The sequence below is a fragment of the Lingula anatina genome, chromosome 5 (genome assembly GCF_051362555.1).
Source record: "Lingula anatina isolate TDL-2025a chromosome 5, LinAna3.0, whole genome shotgun sequence".
Lineage (NCBI taxonomy): Eukaryota > Metazoa > Brachiopoda > Lingulata > Lingulida > Lingulidae > Lingula > Lingula anatina.
The window spans coordinates 1,777,063-1,798,441 of NC_141771.1; the positions used below are offsets into that span (position 1 = coordinate 1,777,063).

At 39.0% G+C, this 21,379-nt stretch overlaps 2 protein-coding genes across 6 annotated transcripts in view; both read left to right on the forward strand.

Moving 5' to 3' along the window:
• Positions 1–1,347: 1,347 nt before the first annotated feature.
• LOC106177855 (medium-chain acyl-CoA ligase ACSF2, mitochondrial) lies at positions 1,348–11,352 on the forward strand. Of its 2 annotated transcripts, XM_087013767.1 has the most exons (18): positions 1,348–1,658; positions 1,859–2,042; positions 2,767–2,901; positions 3,201–3,254; positions 3,925–4,040; positions 4,447–4,500; positions 5,229–5,340; positions 5,827–5,922; positions 6,373–6,569; positions 7,365–7,462; positions 7,744–7,814; positions 8,570–8,677; positions 8,836–8,984; positions 9,442–9,589; positions 9,770–9,828; positions 9,962–10,019; positions 10,292–10,363; positions 10,710–11,352. In XM_087013767.1, exons 1-18 carry the CDS (start codon positions 1,630–1,632, stop codon positions 10,791–10,793), a joined length of 1,824 nt encoding a protein of 607 aa, XP_086869893.1. In that variant the 5' UTR covers positions 1,348–1,629; the 3' UTR covers positions 10,794–11,352. The 2 variants fall into 2 exon arrangements, with proteins under 2 accessions (XP_086869893.1, XP_086869894.1); XM_087013768.1 differs by lacking the exon at positions 8,570–8,677.
• Positions 11,353–16,023: 4,671 nt separating this feature from the next.
• The window catches only part of LOC106168994 (medium-chain acyl-CoA ligase ACSF2, mitochondrial), a 28,768-nt gene continuing 23,412 nt past the window's right edge, over positions 16,024–21,379 (forward strand). For 2 of the 4 annotated variants that reach the window (XM_087013773.1, XM_087013772.1), the window contains exons 1-3: positions 16,025–16,366; positions 16,500–16,683; positions 21,161–21,295. In XM_087013773.1, coding sequence (XP_086869899.1) covers positions 16,338–16,366; positions 16,500–16,683; positions 21,161–21,295 — 348 coding nt within the window. In that variant the 5' untranslated portion in view covers positions 16,025–16,337. Of the gene's footprint in view, positions 16,367–16,499; positions 16,684–21,160; positions 21,296–21,379 lie in introns of all 4 variants that reach the window. The other 2 variants (XM_087013770.1, XM_087013769.1) reach the window with 2 other exon arrangements.

Genomic DNA, 21,379 nt, shown 5'->3' on the forward strand with positions numbered 1-21,379 from the left:
AAACAGAAGTTGAATAAGGAGCAATTAACGCTTTGCTAACCAAGATTTTCCAGATTCGCCAAAAGAATTTGTCATATAGTGAATAAAGAGCAAAAACAAAACGTATAAATGCAGTTACAACTTTGATTTTGATTTTGATTCTAAAACCGAGCGCTATTAAGAAAGTCGGCCAGGCTGAGCGGGGCTATAAAACTACTCATGCGCAGTTTGTCGTAGAAAATTAATATTGATATTTCTATTACTTACAGAAAGCCTGGGATTGTCACACTTCAGTATGGAGTGTGATGTTTGATGGTTTCATTACCTACATGTATGTCAACGAGAGAAGTAATGTTTTAATCAGCGTTAGTGACCAAGATAACTTAAAAAAAAACCTTGGTGGAATTGATATAATTAAATTTCAACATAGGCAGTAATTCAGAAGGGAAAAACGCGATAAAGATTTCAACTGAATTCGGTGTAACAAGAATGGAAGTCCGCTAGGAACCATAGTCCGCTACCCATTACTTTGTACAGGTGACATTCGTCCCATATACTAACCCCAATACCCCAACTAACCCTAACATGTACTAATCATATCAAAGTCTGGACTTCCATTCTTGCTACACCGGCCGGGTCTTCTACAGTACACTCTGAGCTTCAGAGATAAATTAAAACAAACCTCTACACTAAAGAAAACCTTTGCCGTTGCAAGTTACGGGAGAGTTTTGTTTCAAGTTATCTCTGAAGCTCAGGGCGGGTCTTCTAATGTTCTAAAGGGATTTGGTTTCTGTTCTTCCTATCAGCAATTGACGTTGTTTCCCTTGTCAGAGGTCTGTGGTGCCCTCTAGTGGTGCCTATATTTCTTCCCGTCTCACTCCTTAACAGTGGGTGTGGGAGTCAACAGAGATTAGTTTGACTCTTTTTGGTCAGAAATATTTATCACATTGTGCGCTGAAATAGTACGGTTAGAGGGTTAATAACTGTTCGTTTTGGCCAAAAAATTAATTTTCCCGGAGTAAACAACAATTTTCCCATACCTACCAATGGTTAATGAATCCATTTCTACATTCAAAGTAAGTCTCTGTTTTTTTTTTTTTTTTTTTTTTTTTTTTTTTTTTTTTTTTTAAGTTAGGGTTTATGTTATATTAGACCACGGTGGAAGTGAAGAACAAAAGACTCAGACGTGGTGTAACTCGCATAACCCCACGTCTCGCATGAATGCGTTATAACCCGATCATGGACCGTGGTCTAAGTAAGATAGACCCCTCGTCAGCGGGGGTTATGTGACATCCACTCGTGCTATGCACTCGTGCATGTCACATAACCCTCGCTGACTCGGGGTCTATCTATTACTGAGGGTCCGTGTAACAGAAAGTTCGCCCTACATATAGTTATAATGGTTAGGGTTAGCCTGACCTAAGTGGGTCAAAATCTAGGACGAGGATTACCTGTACAAATGAATGGATAACGGACTCTCCATTATGGGGGAGTGTGTCACGTTACCGCATGCAAAACTAGTGTGAAATCACGAGGTGGTGACCCTGATCTACCTACATGTCCCAGACCACTTGACATCACTATATAAACACCCATGACAACATTTACCTCTGTGCACAACAACCTTAACGTCTCACAACACGGCACGAGATGTGGAAGGCAGTTGTTGAAAACCAAGGGTAATATAGCGTTTGTCTGTCTGCCTGTCTATTTGTCTTCTAGTCTATTTGCCTGTCTGCCTGTCTGTTTGTCTTCTAGTCTATTTGTCTGTCTGCCTGTCTTTTTCGCCTTCTGTTTGGTTGACTGCCTGTCTTTCTGTTATTTTAATTCATTAAGTCGTAGTATACTTCATATTACTCTTTTTCACCTCTGTATCCAGCGATGCTACGCCTCCAAACGAACCGTTAAAGAACAGTTACATCCACGGGGCCAGCAGCGAGCCTCTAGTGGGACGCACGGTGTGGGAATGCCTGCAGGAGGCGGCCAGGGAAAAGCCGGACAGGGTAGTCATCAGGTTGCCGCAGTTTGGCCAGGATCTCACCTATAAAATGATATGTGACAAGGTTAGTTTATGAAGACTGATGAACGCTTTCGCTTTCATTTTGGCGTACGTGCCGCGTACAGTTGTTCCAAGTACATGTGTAAGCTTACCAAACTCAAATCAAATTAACGTTCGAGCAAGTAGTTATTTGTTACTGTGAATTTTGAATTAATGATTATTTATCCTGTGATCTACGCCCCCTTCCCCCCCCCCCCCCCCAAATGGCGTCCTATATATTCCAGGGGGGGGTATACTATATGTATACAAAAAGGGTTGACAATTTTGATGAATAGGATGTTTTTAATCTAAACTATGGAGCATTTTATCTCAGACTGCCACCGCACAGTTCAATAAAACTCACAAGATAAGAAGGCTGGCTGGGAATATTAAACTTTTTATCTAGTTACCCGAAATCTGTCCGTATAAAAATGACTGGCATGGGGCTACTGTTGTGTGCGTCATATTTCCGCTGAATGCGTTAAATCATTTATGAATTCATAATGCTTATTTAGTCATTTCTTTGAAATGTGGTGGGTTTTCAACAAAAACTCATAAAAAGGCCCGTGGACACAGCATATTACACTAAATTGATAGCCAACTTACTACGGTATAACCTTTATTTGGGAAAATGAAAATTGTGAACATAGACCTTGTACATGTACATATCAATGTTAAAATTATCAGAATTAGTAATTAATCAATGTTAAAACCATCAAACTAATAATAAATATCCCTGTTGATTTCAGAGTACAGAACTTGCCAAGGGACTGCTGGCACTAGGAATGAAGAAGGGAGATTTTCTCACAATGGCTAGCGTTACGGACGCTTCATTAGTCTATGTCATGTACGCGGCAGCTCAAATTGGAGTCATCTTAAATGCGGTACTTTCAGTTCTTGTCCAAATAAAGTAACACTCATAAATTGAAGTAAGCTCTGAGACGGGTTTGGAAGTCACTTAGTACATATTTAGATGTAATACAGAAACCATGGGCTTCCAGAATTACAGACACAGTTTTGTCTTTTACGGTCATTTGACGATATCCATGTTATACCAGTATTTCATACCCAAATTTTGCAATGGGATAATACAACTGGTATGAAAGAAATTGAAGTAGTTTATCATTTGTTTTACAGTCATAAAGAAAGTATGCCCTAAACTCAATGTGTCATTCTGTTTCAGCCAGCGTATACGTACCGACCACGTTCGAAATTCTTAGATATGGTTTTGAATCAAGTAGGTGGTGTCACACTTATAATAATAATAATAATAATAATAATAATAATAATAATAATAATAATAATATTTTACTTGTACATGTATTGCGCATTTCGTTGTATGTATTTTAATGCAAGTAACAGTAAATGCAAGCGTCATTTTTTCTCTTTGCTTGCAACCGATTGGATTATTAAATATGTGACACTGATCACCAGGTTATGTATAGGTTTGAGTCTATCATCGGTCCACGTGACTCGACACAACTCTGCGAGAACTCTCGCATTGCAATCAATATGACACACCTCACTGTATCTCACGCCTCCTCTCGTTTCCGACGTACAACCATCAGCTTTTCTGTATTCTTCAAAATGCTGGGGGGGGGGGGGGGGGGGCGTGTTAATCTGTTAAGCTGATTGCACTAAGCGTACATGTAGGCGGAGATGTCTATGGGAATGCTTCCATATGATAACTTAATGCTTTGAAAATATTTAGTTTTTATATATTAGACATACCTGTATCACAGCATTTTGCTGTTAAAAGTAAAACGAGAAAGCTCTGAAAAACAGAAAAACGTTAAAATTTCAGAACACAGCTTTACAAGTTAAAGAGCAGTTTATTGAAATTCATTATCGATTTATACATTTACCGCAACAGAGCGTTTGTCACTGATTAAAGGTTGTCTTTTCAGTTAAAATCCAAAACACTGGTTATAATGGAGAATCCGGACGGATCAAATGTCGCTGCTTTGAAGGAACTTATACCAGACTTGGAGACATTTGGTGGAAGAAACATACAGTCTGAAAGGTAGGTATATCTGTTGGCAGACCCCCCCCCCCCCCCCCAGCAAATACGTCACGTTCGGATCACGTGGCTAGCACGTTGCTACCACATTATAACGTCATAGCCTCGGAACGGATTAACCACGTGGTACACACGTGACGTGTTTGCTGGGCCCCTCTCTCCTATAGCAACAATATAAAGAATGGATACCATCCGAGATAGTATAAAACAAGACTTTAGGCAATATGTGACGTCATGGAAGACCAGAAATGAGTGAGGATTCACCAGTGGAGGGACTAACTTGTAAACTAGAAACGATTTCCTAAACACGGGTGTGTTGTGGATAAGCAACTCTAACTTCTCTCGGGCCACTAAAGTTCTGATGACTATAATACTGTCTGATGATTACATATTATCACATTCATTCCAGGGTACCCCACCTGAAGACTGTTGTAATTCCAAACCTGTCCAGTGCAGCACACGGGTGAGTGTTGTTGTCGTGTTGTTCTGGATTGTTTTCAGTTCAGATAACTGCACTGGTAGACTGAGGAACGGGATGTGTGTGTGTGCGTGGGTGTGTGTGTGGGTGTGGGTGGGTGGGTGTTGGAAAAGGGACCTTACCTATATATAGACCTTTGATATCAGGCGCTCCTAAAATATAGTATGTGTAATATCACTGCCATTCAGCCCATTAATCGGGTTACTGGCTGTTTAACTTCCGTCCTATTTCAGCACACATTGTGACAAATAATTTCTAACCACAAAAAGCCAATCTTATCTCTGCTGACTCCCACACCGCCTTTTATGGAGTGAGGTGGGAAGAAATATATTCACCACTAGAGGGCACCACAGACCTCCGCCAAGGGAAACATCGGCAAATTACTGATAGGAAGAATAAAAAAAAATCCCTAAAGAATATTACAAGACCCGCCCTGAGCTTCAGAGATAACTTGAAACAAACGTCTAACGTAACTTGAAACTGCAAAGGTTTTCTATAATGTAGAGGTGTAGAAGACCCGGATTCAGTTGAAAACTTCATCACTTCATTCCCTTCTGAATTACTGCCTGTATTGAAATTTACATCAATTTTCCCAAAATTTGTGAAGGTTAATTGTGACACACATGTATTATGTCCACTAACAAACAGACAACACCGTTGATAACATCACACCCCCTATTGAGCTATTATGGTACTAAGCGTGGCATTTCTAGGCTGTCTCTGGAAGACGTCACCAAACTTGGAGAAGTGGTATCAGATGAGGAAATACGAGCAGCACGAGACGCATTCAGCGGGGATGATCCAATTAACACGGGTCTTTCCTCAGTTCGTATATTGACACCTTTTAACTCTTCTTTATCTGAAGGCACGTTTTTAAATAACAATATTCCAACTTTTTTTGGTCGTTGGATTAAGTTTGTTTAAAGACGCCATTAATCCATGCGATGTTTGTTGGCAATACATTAACTTATCGTCAATTATCACTGAAAAGTTAGTGATACCTTTGATTTCACACTTACACCAGTTAAGAGATGTAAAATGGTCAAATTGTTGGCTGTAAAGTTTACATTTGGCTTAAGTACTTGGTTTTTGTCTGTACCAATATTTAAACACCAGCTTAAAACATTCTTAAATGAAAAAGACGTCTTGGTATTCATTGAGTACGTGATTGTAACACTGATGATTGTAACGGACATTCATAGCATCAAAAGATATGACAACGGGTACTTATTATTTCAGAGAACACTGTTAGGACTTTGAATAAAATCAAAGACAATATTTATTACCTTAAACTTTTCGTTGGTTTAATAGGGTAGTACTGGTGTTCCAAAATGTTCCATCAACAGTCAGTTCAAGGCCGTGAATACTACCAAGTTTACCATGCTGCGAAGTGGGAATTTTAACGAGGTTAATTTCATATTTATTTATTTGTTTATTTCAAATAAGAATAATTTCATTTTCATTGTTTGAGACTAGTGGGCTAAGTGTCATGCGTGGTTTAGAGATTTTGCCCCACCCCCTAAAAAAAAGGATTTTCCTAGGGCAAAGGATGATTTTCCCATTCTAACTAATGATTAATGAAACCATCCCGACATTGAAAGTTAGACCATGTTTTTTTTAAAAGTTTACTTTTTTGAAATAAATTCTTAAGAGATTATTACCGAGATAGCGCCATCTATGAAGGTCCACGTGGTCTGATGGCAAGCACAGTGTCCAGAATAATTGTGATAACCGCCTTTTTGTGGTAAAATGGAATTTATTATATTTCTATGGGTTGGTTACATGTATTTATTGTGAAATGTGAATTTCATACGAGCCGTTGTTATCCCTTAAAATACTTGTGCCGTGTTTCTCCAGCCGGTGGTACTGGGAGTGGGCAATCCCGTCCACGATGAGTTGACGGCAGATTACGTCTACTGGGTCAGTGTGGAGTATGAGAAAGACATCCAGCTGGTCATATTACCGTCCACACTGTGGGACGTAGATTTCCAGGGAGAGAACGAAGATGAGGGCTATCACATGGAGGATTTGTTCAAGAGCATCCATGAGTGCAAGTAGGTTTGATAGTGCAAGGTGTATATATATAACATGATCATTATCTTTCTTCCACCTATCTGTACTTTCAACTATTTGTATTTATTTATTCTTTGAAGATTAAAGCGCTTTTTTCATAAAGTTAAGTAATGGTTATCAGATTTAAAATACTGGGACCGGTTACAAAAAGCTCTCTAGTACACTTTTGTACATTTTATAGTACACCCCACCGTTTACAACAGAGCGTACGTAAAGCCAGACCAATTTTACAAACCCACAGCTATCTCTTCACTAAGTACCATCGCAGAATTATCCCGTTGTTCACTCTCAAACGCATGAAACTCATTCTGCTTCAAGCAGTCATCTTTTTATGTAAACAGCGAGATACAAGTCCCGCAAAAACGTGAGGCCTAGCCATGAAAGGTAGAAATTGGGCGCGCGAGACCAGAACGAGGAAATTTAGCGAGCAATCACTTCATGAAACGGACTCAGCAGTGTACTATTTGTGAAACTTTAGGTTGCAATTCACACATTTCAGATGATCATTTATATAGCAAAGTGCCATATACAAAGTAAAAGCATGTCTTTTTAAATTTTATTTATGTCAGGTTTTCAAAACTTGTGTCCATGCCATTATAGTTGAACTTTACTGAAGGTTCCATTATTTAAAAATATTACCTGTCACAATTAAAAAAAATATTTATGCCAAGTTTGCAAAGTTTGTTTTCATACCATTATAGTTGAACCTTATAAAAGGTTTAATTAAAAAATATTTCCTGTCACTATAAAAATGTACCTATACACTGTTGTTAAAGGATCACCAATCTGGAGGTCTATCCGACACACATGATCAAGGCGATGGAACTTGACGCTGGCATTGTGCAGAACTATAACATATCGTCTTCGAAACGAGGTGCGTTTGTCTGAAATTAAATCACCAGACGAGTATTTTCCTTGGTGTTAAAGCAAAGTGTAGGATTGGCATGGAACACAAGAAATCATGAACAGACGTTCTCGACTTAGAAACGGTATAGAAAATAATGCTTGTACCCAGAAAGTTCTGGTCCTTTTTATAGGGTCTTGGTCGAGATATTGTAAATTGTGAATTATTGAACACAATAGTCCAAAACAAACACCCAAATGTATGGGTATGTTTTATGTAAGTGCATTTAACAGGAGTTTTTGCGCTTTCAGTTAACCTCACGTCAACTCTCATAACGAGGAAATTGCGGGAGGATTGTTCGAAACTATTCCCAGAATTTGGGGTAAGTTTATCTCTTCGGTATTGTACTTGAAGGACAATGATCAGTTTCTCAAAACTTTAGAATGCTGAAACAGAAATTTAGCTTATCCTTTTTCAGATGGGGCTAGGCACTATAGAATACTGGTACAATAGTTTAACCTATCCGTTTTCAGGTTGGGCTGGGCACTATAGAATACTGGTACAATAGTTAACCTATCCGTTTTCAGGTTGGGCTGAGCACTATAGAATACTGGTACAATAGTTTAACCTATCCGTTTTCAGGTTGGGCTGGGCACTATAGAATACTGGTACAATAGTTTAACCTATCCGTTTTCAGGTAGGGCTGGGCACTATAGAATACTGGTACAATAGTTTAACCTATTCGTTTTCAGGTTGGGCTGGGCACTATAGAATACTGGTACAATAGTTTAACCTATCCGTTTTCAGGTAGGGCTGGGCACTATAGAATACTGGTACAATAGTTTAACCTATTCGTTTTCAGGTTGGGCTGGGCACTATAGAATACTGGTACAATAGTTTAACCTATCCGTTTTCAGGTAGGGCTGGGCACTATAGAATACTGGTACAATAGTTTAACCTATTTGTTTTCAGGTTGGGCTGGGCACTATAGAATACTGGTACAATAGTTTAACCTATCCGTTTTCAGGTTGGGCTGGGCACTATAGAATACTGGTACAATAGTTTAACCTATCCGTTTTCAGGTAGGGCTGAGCACTATAGAAAACTGGTACAATAGTTTAACCTATCCGTTTTCAGGTAGGGCTGGGCACTATAGAATACTGGTACAATAGTTTAACCTACCCCAGGGATGACAATGACGACCACAGATACCGTAGCGTAGGATTTCCAATGGCTCATACCGAGGTTAATATTAAACAAGTAGCTGATATATATTGAGCAGACATATTGTACAGTAAAATTCACTCGGAATCATTTTTTCACATTAATCATACACTGAATAATTTATATTCTCTTGTGTTACGTTATTCTACATCTGTTAATATTCTATTATTTTATTTCAGGTGAAAATTGTTGATAAAAACAACAAGATCGTGCCAATTGGCGTGGAAGGGGAAATATGCGTAAGGGGATTTTCGATGTTCAGTACATATTACGGTTGTGAAGACTTGTACAGGAAAGTGATGTCCCCGTCTGGTTGGTACTACACAGGGTATGTAAAATTTGACCGCATGGAAGGAAAATGTGATAGTTGTGACAACACATCGGATGATTTTGATTGTTGTGACAACACACTGGATGATCGTGATTGTTGTGACAACACACTGGATGATTGTGATAGTTGTGACAACACACTAGGTGAGTGTGATAGTTGTGACAACACACTGGGATAATGTGGTAGTTGTGACAACACACTAGGTGAGTGTGGTAGTTGTGACAGCACACTGGGTGAGTGTGATAGTTGTGACAACACACTGGATGGTTGTGATAGTTGCAGCTGTGAATTAGAAGAGTGTAAGTTTTGAAAATATTGAATGACTTTTTCATCCTTTTTATTCGCGCCACGTAAAATAAAAAGTTGAACGCCTTAGGAAAACATTATGTTTATACCGCAATGTATTAATATTGTACCTCACATTATCTGAAGTGTAAAAATGATCTACATTTAGGGACATTGGGTCTATGGACGAGTACGGGTTTACATACTTCAGTGGCAGAAAAGCCAATGTACTTCATTTTAACCGCTGGGGTGACAAGGTTTATCCTGCTGCTATAGAAGCTGCGGCAGAGAAATATCCCAAAGTTAGCCAGACACAGGTGAGAGAGAGAGTTAGTGTGAATGCATGTGTGCATTTTTTTTTATTTTTTGTGTGTGCATGTGTGTGTGTGTGTGTGTGTGTGTGTGTGTGTGAGAGAGAGAGAGAGAGAGAGAGAGAGAGAGAGAGAGAGAAAGATGACACATTCTAACAGAAACCCACTTCATATTTCGTATTCCAGGCTGTTGGTTTTAAGGAGCCAGGGGTGGTAGACTGCGATACAATCATCTTATGTGTCATGTGAGTTACCTTTATTTTACTTATATAATACTAATGGGATCTATGTACAGTGTACGACTGTACGCTGACGTGTATGTATGGTAGTGTTCGTGTGTATGTAGGAAATTAACTGTGTTGCTCTGTTTTTTCCCAGGCCCGCCAAAAACCAAGATATCACAGAGGACGAACTACGATCTCACTGTGAGAGGGAGGTAGGTGAATGTCCATCGTGTTAGGTACACTTACAGTATGCAGTGCACTGTTTTCTGTTACTACTACATTGTAATGAAGAGAGCAGTTCTGAAACTTAGTAGTGGTGGTCTTTTTACAAAAGATGTCAATTGACCTATTAAAAAAATCGAAGAATAGGGTCCTATGAGAGGCAATTAAGGGTCGCCATTAGACGTCATTTAATCTATATATGGTTTGTTTTCGGGCTTTCGTAATGATATGGATATAACACTCTGCTATTTCCCCATTTCAGCTGTTGGATTACATGTGGCCGGAGCACTATGTCGTCATGGAGACGTTCCCCAGGGTGGGGATCAGGCAGAAGGTGAGGCCAGAGAATGATGTTTAAAAGAGGCTGTGAGTTTTAGTTATTTAAAAAAAGTGTGCGTGTTTGTGTGTGTCAACTCGTCAAGAGTTTTTTTCTCACCTTATTAATGCATAAATAAAAAATATGATTATTTACCCGTCATTTTGCTTGCCTAACGCCCATTTTCCACTTATATATATATATATATATATATATATATATATATATATATATATGGTATTTGTGATCTTGGATGGTTTTTTCGTAAAGAACAAAGGGGCAATGGATCTGTTCACGTGAACTGTTATTATGTTATTGTGTACGTCTTACATGTGTCAGAGTATCGATAATTCTCTTCCTTCAGGTATCCAAAGCAGAACTCCTGAAAAGTGCCAAGAAAATCCTCCTGGATTCCGGTAAATTGAAGTTGAGTGAGATGAACCAGTGAAAACAGTGGCGACAAGGCAGGACTGGAATTGTCTCACATCCGGGACTTCTGACATTTGCGAGATTTCTCGCGAGACGAGATTGAAAGTTTCCATTGACCAATATCGATTTGTGCTTATATAAACAGAAAAGAAAAAAGGGATAATAATAATAATAAAAACAACAACAAAAACAACAAAATTTATCGGGATAACGTTGATGTAATTGACGAAAGTAAATTCAAATGACAGTTTTATATGGCGAAAGGCCTCGATGAATTTGCATAAAGGGGTAAAGATTCAAGTGATACATTGTGTTTGCTTTTAATTGATTTGAATGTCCAATGACATGACATCTTTCATCTTTTTCAAAATAAATTTTATAAGAATGGCAGGATCTCAAGAAAGAATTATCAGAACATGTGGCACTTATTTTGTTAAATGAACCAAGATGTGTACGTAAAAAATATCGTAAATGAAATTCTTGCTGTGATTGTAAAGGTTTTAAATGGTCTGTAGGTTTCTGTGTTGCTGCCTTTTAACGGGTTCATTATTGTGAAAGAAAAGAATGTTTCAATTTCATTTTGTTGAATATTTTTTTGCTCGGGTATACTGTAATCACAGATTGTTATGTGTCATGCCCAGATAGCAAGAAGGCGTTGGCCCGACGCTGGGCCAACGTCGGCATGGTTGGCCTTACGACGTCGGGCCAACGTCGTAAGGCCGACCAGTACACTGGCCCGACGTCGGACCAGCGACGGTGCCGGCGTCGGGCCGACGTCCGTGCTCATCGGCCATGTGTTGGCCCGACGTCGGCCCAACGTCGTTTTGCCGACCAGCTGACGTTGGCCCGATGGTGGGCCGACGTTGGCCCGATGTTGGGTAATGGTTGGCCCGATGGTGGCCCAGCATCAGGGTTATGACGTTGGTACGTTGTTGGCCCAATGTAATTATGCCATCCAGCTTACTGAATTGGCCCTGCGTTGGCCCAAAATTACCTTTTTTTTTTTTTGTTCCAAAGTAAGTGATTAATTGACTAAACGAAATTATAAGCAAAAACAACAAAACTTTCTGTCTGTCTGCAACACAAAATATATTCTTTATTATATCATAGAGGTGATTTCATGGCCAAATTTCATTTCTGAAAATTCCTACTTTAGATAAAGTCTGAAAATTATATTAACTGAATATTTAATTAGTTACATAAAAGTTATTTATTAATGAACCTTATGTTAACCCTATACATTAAGTTCTACAGGATGTTTTCAGTTTTAAAAAGCCTGAATCACTTTATTTATGGCTTCATTTTTTAGTTAAAGTTAAAATATGTTCAGTTATGTTAAACTAATTCAAACATATCATTAATAATCATAATCACAAATCACTATAGTTCTGTAATGAATAAATCTTGAATAATGAATGAAAAAACATTGTTTTTTAGATGATAGAGAGTTGTAATATAATTATAAATAACCATGCAGTAACTGTTTCAATTCAACTTGCATGCTAGCTACATGCATGTAAACTCTGAAAAAAGAATTGTGTATACCCTACAATAGATACAGATGTACAATAAAAAGAGAATTACTTGTGCACAAAAACAAACCCCAGTATATTGTTGATGCTTTTGAATTAAATTACATCACAAATCAAATCACTCAATGAATTGAACCAGTTTGCAACGCTTGTGCTTTTTTCATATCCATAACACTAAGAAACGATACATCTGGCTCCTTGACAAGCTAATAATAATTAAAGGAATTAACAATGGAACAAGTAACTCTACCAAATAAACAACAGTTTATTTAAATGTCAAGTCAAAACACAACATCCCTTCCTTTCTTGGAGAGAAATGGTCCTTTCAAATATATGCTAACTGACAGTTCAGTTGTTAAATTGTCTTTTCAAACAATTGCAGAATAACATATGAACTCCAACTATAATTCTTTTAACCACACTGAAAATTCTCAAATCTAATCAACTCATGTCAAACCCCATGTCCTTTCACTACTACAAATTCCACGTGGTCTCTTCCTTTGCCAGCCTGTATGTCACATTCAAATGTTCCCTTCTCTTTTAAAGGTTTCTCGGACATGTATGAATAATACTGTTTGTTTTGTGGTCCTCCAGAAGAGCCTGAGCCACATTTATTTATTATTATTATTATTTTTATTTATTTATTTTGGGATTTCAGCATTCGATCCCCATGTATTTTCATCAATGATATTAAATATGCACCTGAATCTGGAATTACACTGAGATTAACGCCGCTTATCTCTATTTCCACCATGTCTATGTCTATTTCATTGGTTGCCACACCAAATGTATATGCACCCCTGGATTATCATGTTCATAACTGTCCTTTACATGAATAATAGTTTCAGTTTTGCATACTTTTGAAAAGTGATCCAACGTTCCATGTTTTCTCAGTTCCATGTTTTCTCTCTACTTCGTTTTTCATGTCTGAACTCGTAGTGTTTAGACTGAGTTGGTTTGTCAAACGACTTCGGTTTCACCATACTCACAGTTTCTGGTGTTCCACTTTCATTAAAACGTTATTCGTGTTTCTCACCTGCGTAAAAGTGGGAGAGTCCTGAAAATAACTTGTACACCTGTCCCTGCTGAATACAGCATAAGCGCGCATCTCCTCTGACATGTATTTTTAATTTTCTGTTTTTGTTCATTATTCATTCCGTCCGTTGGTTCTGAAACGATCAATCCTTTTCCGTCAGCGAAGAGTTTAAAACTGTCTAGCCAGCGTGGCCCTAATGTCTCCCGCTCCGGACTTCTGTACGGTTCGAATTTCGTAATAAATTTCACATTTTTCCTCCATTTTCTCAAAGAAAGTTGGCTCACAGTTTTGCACTAGAATTAATTCTCGTCGCCAGTTTTGATGTCTTCGAATTAAATCGCATCACGAATCAAATCACTTGACGAATTGTATCAGTTTGATACGCTTGTGCTTTTTTCATATCCATAACTCTAAGAAACGCTACATCCGGGTCCTTCACCGGCTTATCATAAAAAGCGGAATTAAAACAGCGGAACGAGTAGCTCTAACAAGTTAACAGTTCATTCAAATGTCAAGTCAAATTAAACAAATAGTGCACTAATGAGGGTACTTTGAAGAAAAAAGAGAAAGAGAGAGAGATAAATTAAATAAAAATTGATCAAATGACGTTAGTTCAATGCATTCAGGTCACATGGTCAATAAAAAAATAAATAAAAAGAAAATAAAAATAAAAAATAAAAATAAAATAAAATAAATGACATCACAAAATATCAGCTTGATGGAGGTTTGACATAAAATTGAAAAAGAACGGTCCAACATAAGTTTAAGGATTAAAAAATGATGTTGGCCCTACACTGGATCAACGACAAAAATGATGTTGGTCCTACGTTGGCCCAACGTTGGCCCTACATCGGATCAACGTCCAAAAATGACGTTGGCCCGACGTTGGCCCAACGACGGCAGGCCAACGTCAACAGTGCCAACGTTGGCCCAATGTTGGCCCGATGACGGCATGCCAATGCCGACCAAGTGCCAACGGTGCCGACGTTGGCCCAACGTCATCTTGCTATCTGGGATGGCTGCCGGGCTGTTGTCAACTCGACAATTTTTGCACTGTCGCCATCTCCTGTAATTCTATATACAACATGTACTTGTATACGTGTGATAATCTTCAAATCAACAGGCGGACTAACTCTGACCCCTTTGTCACCCCAACAATTGGAGAAAAAACAAACCTAAACAAACGGAACAATATTTTCTACACTTAGTCTCCCATTTTTAATATATGATATTATTGGAATTATTTAACAAATGCTTTCTGCAGGCCCTGTGTTTTTCACAAAGTTGAAAGTAAGGGTGCACATCTGTCTGTTTTGTTGCACTTGCACACTTGATAAAACATCTCAAATGCGATAGGATGAGCTTCTTAGGCCCATTTCCATAGAATTTGGGACTTACTTGTCAAAGGGTCAAATATGGCGACCCACTAGAAAGCCTGCCGTCTAATCCGCTAATAGACGCTGAATAGATATCCCTTGGGGAAGTATTCAAGTGGGTTGGCCATATTTGACCCTCGGACTAGTTAGTTCCCTATTCTGAATGCGGCTATAGTCACCATCGGTCTATGAACCAACTCTGCCGTGACTCACATTGCTCGAAATCAGCTTAACAGATTAACACGCCCCCTCTCGGCGTTAAGTAGAATACAGAAAAGCTGGTTATTATTTGAGTACATTTGAAACAAGAGGAGGCGTGTCATTCAATGTAGCTGATTGTTCTCAGCGAGAGTCCCGCATAGTTGGGTCGATCCATAGATGGAGTCTTTGACTGCATTCCCACAGTTTTTAGATCATCTATCCCAGTGGGGAGTCTCACTAGATTACTGTCAGCTTAGCCGGCTTAAATGTCTGTCCCGCCTACTAAAAGCTGTAAGGGGATAATTAACATCCGTGCGCGCTCGGCTGACTGCAATTTAGCATTAACCCCCAGGGAGTTAGGTCAATCCAGATGGATCGATCTATATCTGTGGGAATGCAGTCTTTATTCCATTTGTGGAAATAGTTTACACATTGTATATGAACACAACAAAGCAAACAAAATCTCTGATGTTGACAAAAACCGGGTGTTCACAGCCGAACGAAATATATAGTAAACCGCAGTGGTAGATGTTTTTTATCGCTTTAAAACCCAGGTTAGAGAAACAAATGGAAAAAATGCCGTCCAAAATAAGGTCAAAGACAAGGCGGTGGCAGGCAGCCTAAGTAGGACGTAATGACAGAGATAAGATCGGTTGGGTGTATATGTTTATCTTTGTAACCCACATGCACAAAAATATACCCCAACTCACATGACACAGTCATGTGCGCAAAACAGACATTTTCCAAGACCTGGGGCTATCTGGCTTTCTAAAATCCAGTCGTCTTAGGCTAAGGCCCACCAAACAAGTGAAAATATATATTTATTAACAGGTGATCATGAAAGGTGCACTCCATGGGTTTGAAAATCTCGCAAGTGTTTATTTTTGCCTTCCACGGCTTTTAGTAAAAACCTTAAAAAACAATTAAACCCCTTAAACAAATTTTCTGGGGCGTACCTGATGTTGATACATCTTAAGAAGGTGCTCGATGGTTATAAAGACTGGCCAGTTATTTTAAACTAAATCAACCTTTATAAATTTAATTTAAGATCGAATTCAAGTGCAGAGAGGGATGGATATAAGATTCGTGAGTAAGAGAAAATTGGTTATTTTCCCGGCAAAATCCATTTGGAGGGAAGATTCCAAGGTGTTGCCCTTAAATAAATACTCTTTGCATTAAAATTTATCTGACATTACGTATGTTATTAAAAGAAAATCGACCATTATCAAAGGCTGCGGATTAGTATAAACCAGTGACTGTCAAGTCATTCCGGATAAAGACAAGGATCCACCAATCAGGAGTGAGAGGTCAAAGATAACGTTTATTTATAAACTATATTTATTACAGCGGTGTGTATAGAGTGTATATGTGTCAGTGTCTATTCACGAGTACGTCTGTCTGGCATTGCGAGAGGAAGGATGTGGAAGTCAATCGTTGAAAACCCAAGGTATCGTATTTTTCCGTCTGTCTGTTTGTCTGTCTGTCTGTCGGTCTGTCTGTCGGTTGGTTCAATTGTTTACCTACTAAGAATCGATGTTTGGAGTAAACTACACATTACTCTTTTTCACCTCTGTATCCAGCGATGCCACGCCTCCAAACGAACCGTTAAAGAACAGTTACATCCACGGGGCCAGCAGCGAGCCTCTAGTGGGACGCACGGTGTGGGAATGCCTGCAGGAAGCGGCCAGGGAAAAGCCGGACAGGGTAGCCATCAGGTTGCCGCAGTTTGGCCAGGATCTCACCTATAAAATGATATGTGACAAGGTGAGTTGAGGTGGTAGAAGGTTGTTAGCGGTCTAAATGTACGATTTCGGGGGGCGGGGTGTGTGAAATGACAGTCGAATATGGTAATGAAGTTAATTAAACTGCAGTTATGAGAATGGATGTGAAGTTAATGTTGGACATAGAAGAAAATAAAGGAAATGCACCAAATGCCCGTAAAAACAGAAAGAAAAAACAGCATTCTCCCACCAGTATTTCGCTCCCTTTTCCTTCAAAGCAGCGGGCAGCTCATTTGACGCCAACATATGATATAACTGACCATCTGATTCCACGGGAGATTAGTCAGCGTTAGTTCGACCCATTTTGATAGATATTGAGATGAAAGGAATGCTGTTACCTTCAGGCTTCTACATTTTTTTGCAGAAGGAAGATAAGTGTGGTTTAAGTAGTAGATATCTATTGTAATTTTCTTCAGAGTTAATTTAGTTTTTAAATTGCCACCCTGGGGCAAGTTTGCACGCCTCGAGGGGGAAGTTGACTCACATACTAAAATCCAAAAGAACAATATCATTTTATTCATTTTTATGCATTTTACTCGATAAACTGAGTGACAGAAACAACTGAAAACTTCTTAAGGCCGGTGATAGGGTCAAATACGCTTAAAATCAGGTTTTTGAGTTTTTTGTGTGTTTATATTAATCAAAAAAGTATCTAACGTTGGATGTTATAATTTTTATGAATTTGCATCGCAAAATGTGTCTTTTAATGAGTTTTTCAACCGGCACGCGCCCCAGTCAGGCTGACAACTAAGCCACGCCTCTGTTACTAAGGGCCGTTGCCATGAGGGGGGTCGGAGCACAGTTAATGAGTTATAAGCCGATTACGTGTGCGGTAATAGGTCATACGTCTTACATCAGCTTAGCAGCTAGTACACTTAGTCTAGCTAGTACACTATGGGGAAGAGAAAAGTTCGTGTTAAAAGTCCATTTCCAGAGGAAAGAAAGAAAATTTTGAAAGAGAGTAGGGACTATGCGTGGCGGTTGGGGAAAACCGGCCCTATTTGTTCAGTCGGATAACTGATTTCTGTATACCTAATAAATGGGTGAAAGAGTTAATCGAATCGCCTAAATTAATTGACAAATGAAAGAAAAATCGATAAATAAATAAAAAAAAACGCTAAAAAGGATACTTTTAGCCTACCTCTTAATTTTTGCGATATATATCGGCGAGCGTATCTGCGACACGTTACGAAACCGGAAATGATTGTTGGTCGCCGTTTGCAAAAGGTAAATTTAATGTTGACAAAATAAGATTTTATTCTCAAAGATATGATATCATGGAGCTTGAGAGACACGCGAAAAATTGTGATGTGCATGGCCAAACGAGAGAAATCCAAGCAAGGGTTGACAGCACGATTAAAACAATAAAAATAAAAACGCATGTCAGCGGCTTTGCATTTTGCGATGTTTGGAGAAAAACAATTTCAAAATCACTGATCAAGCGGGAAGAAAGAGTTCAAAATGTATCCAAAAATGAAAATCACAAAAAGACCCCGAAAATAGTCAAGACTAGCAGGTAAAAAGCAAATAGGGTCTAAGTGTCATGTGTGTAAAAATAAAATATTTATTCAAAAGCCTTCTCTCAGCCACTTTTACCGCTGAATCTTGTGCAGCTGAGCGTCTCCCCTTTATCTTAGCTGGCATTTTGAGAGAGACCGCTCTGAAGTAATCACTGGATTTTTCCGTTGATCTGACGATTACCAAGTGCCGTGCAAAATAATCCTGCAGCGTTACCCGTCAAAAAACTCTTATTAACACAAGTGACGGCCACTTGCTCTCGACAGACAGTTTTATCTCATCACTTTGCCGATAACAAAGAAGTAATCTCTCAGGTAAAATTACTCGTTTGCTGAGGAAAAGCCATTGAAACGTTCAAATGCAACTTCACACCTCTTAATTGCGGTTAAACTTAATCGCCTTTGTTAGCGCTTCCTTCTACATATCCTTGACACCCTACTGGGCATCACTAGGCTAGGGTCCTCTCCAGAGCTGTCAATCAAAATGGCGGCACGCTTACATGCCTAACGAGTGGTCGGAAAATGTAACAAAAGCACGATTTTCTGCCCCTTCAAAGCACCCAAACAAAATATTTTTAGATGACAATAAGCAATGGTTCCATCTGATCGTATAACCGATAACAGGTAAAATTGCCAGCTAAGCATTTGACTAATAAGCCTTGTTAACCAACCTGTGAACGTTTTTGGCTGTTTTAACAGCTTTCTATATTGACGAGATAAGTGAATCGCTGCCAAGTATATCTCACTATCTGAGCAACCGATCGTTACAAAAGTTGCACCTATTGTTTTTAGGAATGTGGACTACAGCATGATATCAGGGGTTTAAGAGGAAATTGTTTGTTTGAAAGTTATCGCCTTTTGAAGTGAATAACCCATTGAAATATGGGCTGATTTAACGTAAAAGATGATAAAATCAAAAGTAAATAGTTTAAGACAATTCCCTGGTACCCCGCTGTAGTGCTTTCACCCAGCTTTATGAGGCCTTTTGAATCACTTGAATAGCTGTCTTGGTTATAGAGAAAATCCCAATACCGAAAACGGCATTTTTCCCCTCAAATTGGCGCCAGAGCGTCATCCGTTGGACACTTCACTTAATCCCCGTCTTTAATTGGCCTTTTGGGAAGTTTGTTTTAATTTTTTATAAAAACTTATAAGCCCAGGGCTTTGTTTCTATGACTTTGGTCCTTTTACTATAAGTGGCCTTAAAATAAAACCGAATTTAACAACAATAACCAAACAAATACACGACCAGTAAAAAAAATCTATCTCATCTACCTCTGGTTATTCGGACAGAGATTTAGTAATTACACACACTGGACAATAGAAGTGTCACCCCTACTGAACCAATACTATGGGGGAGATAAATGACTGTGGAATGATATGCTCCTGGTATCATTTTATTAACATCAAATTTCACAAAAAATCACAAAATGAGAACAAAATATACATGCTACCAAAATATGCAGTTTCAAGTCCAAAATTAGTACTTAGTGGCATAGCCACGTGACCTAATAATAGGTGCCAGTCTACGAGGCAAGGATTCATATAATTGTCTGATGCGTTCAGGGCTTATGCTGGCCCAAGCATGAAACACTGAACATAACAGAGTTTCTCTGCTGGTTAGACGGGCATTTGTCAAATGTTTTGACATAGCATTCCACACATTTTCTATTGTGTTTGCATCCGGACTATGGGCAGGCCACATCACCTTGCGAATGTCCTGTTGGTCAAACCAATCATCAACTGCTCTGGGCCTGTGACAAGGAGCATTGTCATCCTGGTGAACAAATGGATAATTCCTGTCACTAAACATGTTAGTAATAGATGGTAGCAAGTCTGACTCCAAAACATCGATATATTTCTAGTGATTCATGTTTCCATTAACCACTATCAATTCGCCCACGCCACGGATGCTGATGCAGCCCCACACCATGATGAATATGCTGCTCCGGGTTCGAAAATTCAGTGCATGTGGTTCAAATGCTTTACCAGCAGTTCGCCAGCATCGTACCCGTCTGTCATCAGAGGTCAGACCAAAGCGACACTCATCAGAAAAAAATATAAAGGACCAATTGTCATGGACTGTCCAGTTCCAGATCCTGTTGACCCTAGTTCACTCTACGTTGCCTGTTTTGTAACGATATAAGAGGTTTCAGTCTTGCTACCCTGCTGTAAACTCTCTGAGCATGTAACCGACACCGAGCAATTTTCACAGACACATTCTTATGCGAGAAATTGTTCCACTGTGTTATCAACTGACAAGCAGTTTCGAACTTTGACAACCTGGACATCAAAATCAGTCGTCGGTCTTCACGGCCAGTAGTTTTTCTTGGACGACCCACCAGAGGCAATTTGTCTCTTGATCCAGTGTTTCTATACCGAGACCAGACCCTCTGCACGGTTCTGACTGAACAATTCAATTGTATCGATATTCTGACATTGCTCATATTCCGTCTCTTCAGGATAATAACTTGACGCCTATAATCCGTTAGATAATTGCCTGTATCTTGCCATATTGGAGGAAGACAGGAATAAAATTTGCTGTACATGCACAAGACCAACAATACAATTCCATGGTATAGCGCTTTTATACTCAATAGTCAAATTATAAGTAGACCAGGCATTATAACTACCCAAGATCTGCCTACTTTTATTACTCTGATTTAGGGGGTGACACTTCTATTGTCCAGTGTGTGTACATAAGAATGAAAGTGTTGTGTTCTCTATTCTCCATCAGAGTCACCGTTGTTATACACACACACACACGCACATACGCACGCACGTCCAAGGTTTTGAAAAAGGGTCGTTTTACGACCATGGCAAGTATTACGGACGCTGCCTAGCTGGTCTCTGAGTTTTTAATACACAATAGCCTCAATAGGTACTGACAGGTACTGAAATCATAATCGGAATAATTGATACATGCATACTTATGGTTTTCAGAGCAGAGAACTCGCCAAAGGACTGCTGGCACTAGGGTTGAAGAAGGGAGATTTTCTCACCATTACAAGTGTTACGGACGCTTCATATGTATATATGGTATATGCTGCAGCACAAATTGGCGTTGTCATAAACGCGGTAATTACGTTATATTCTCAAATTATATGTAATTTTAGAAGCAAAAACAAAAAGCATAGAAAATTATATTCAAATTCATTTTCA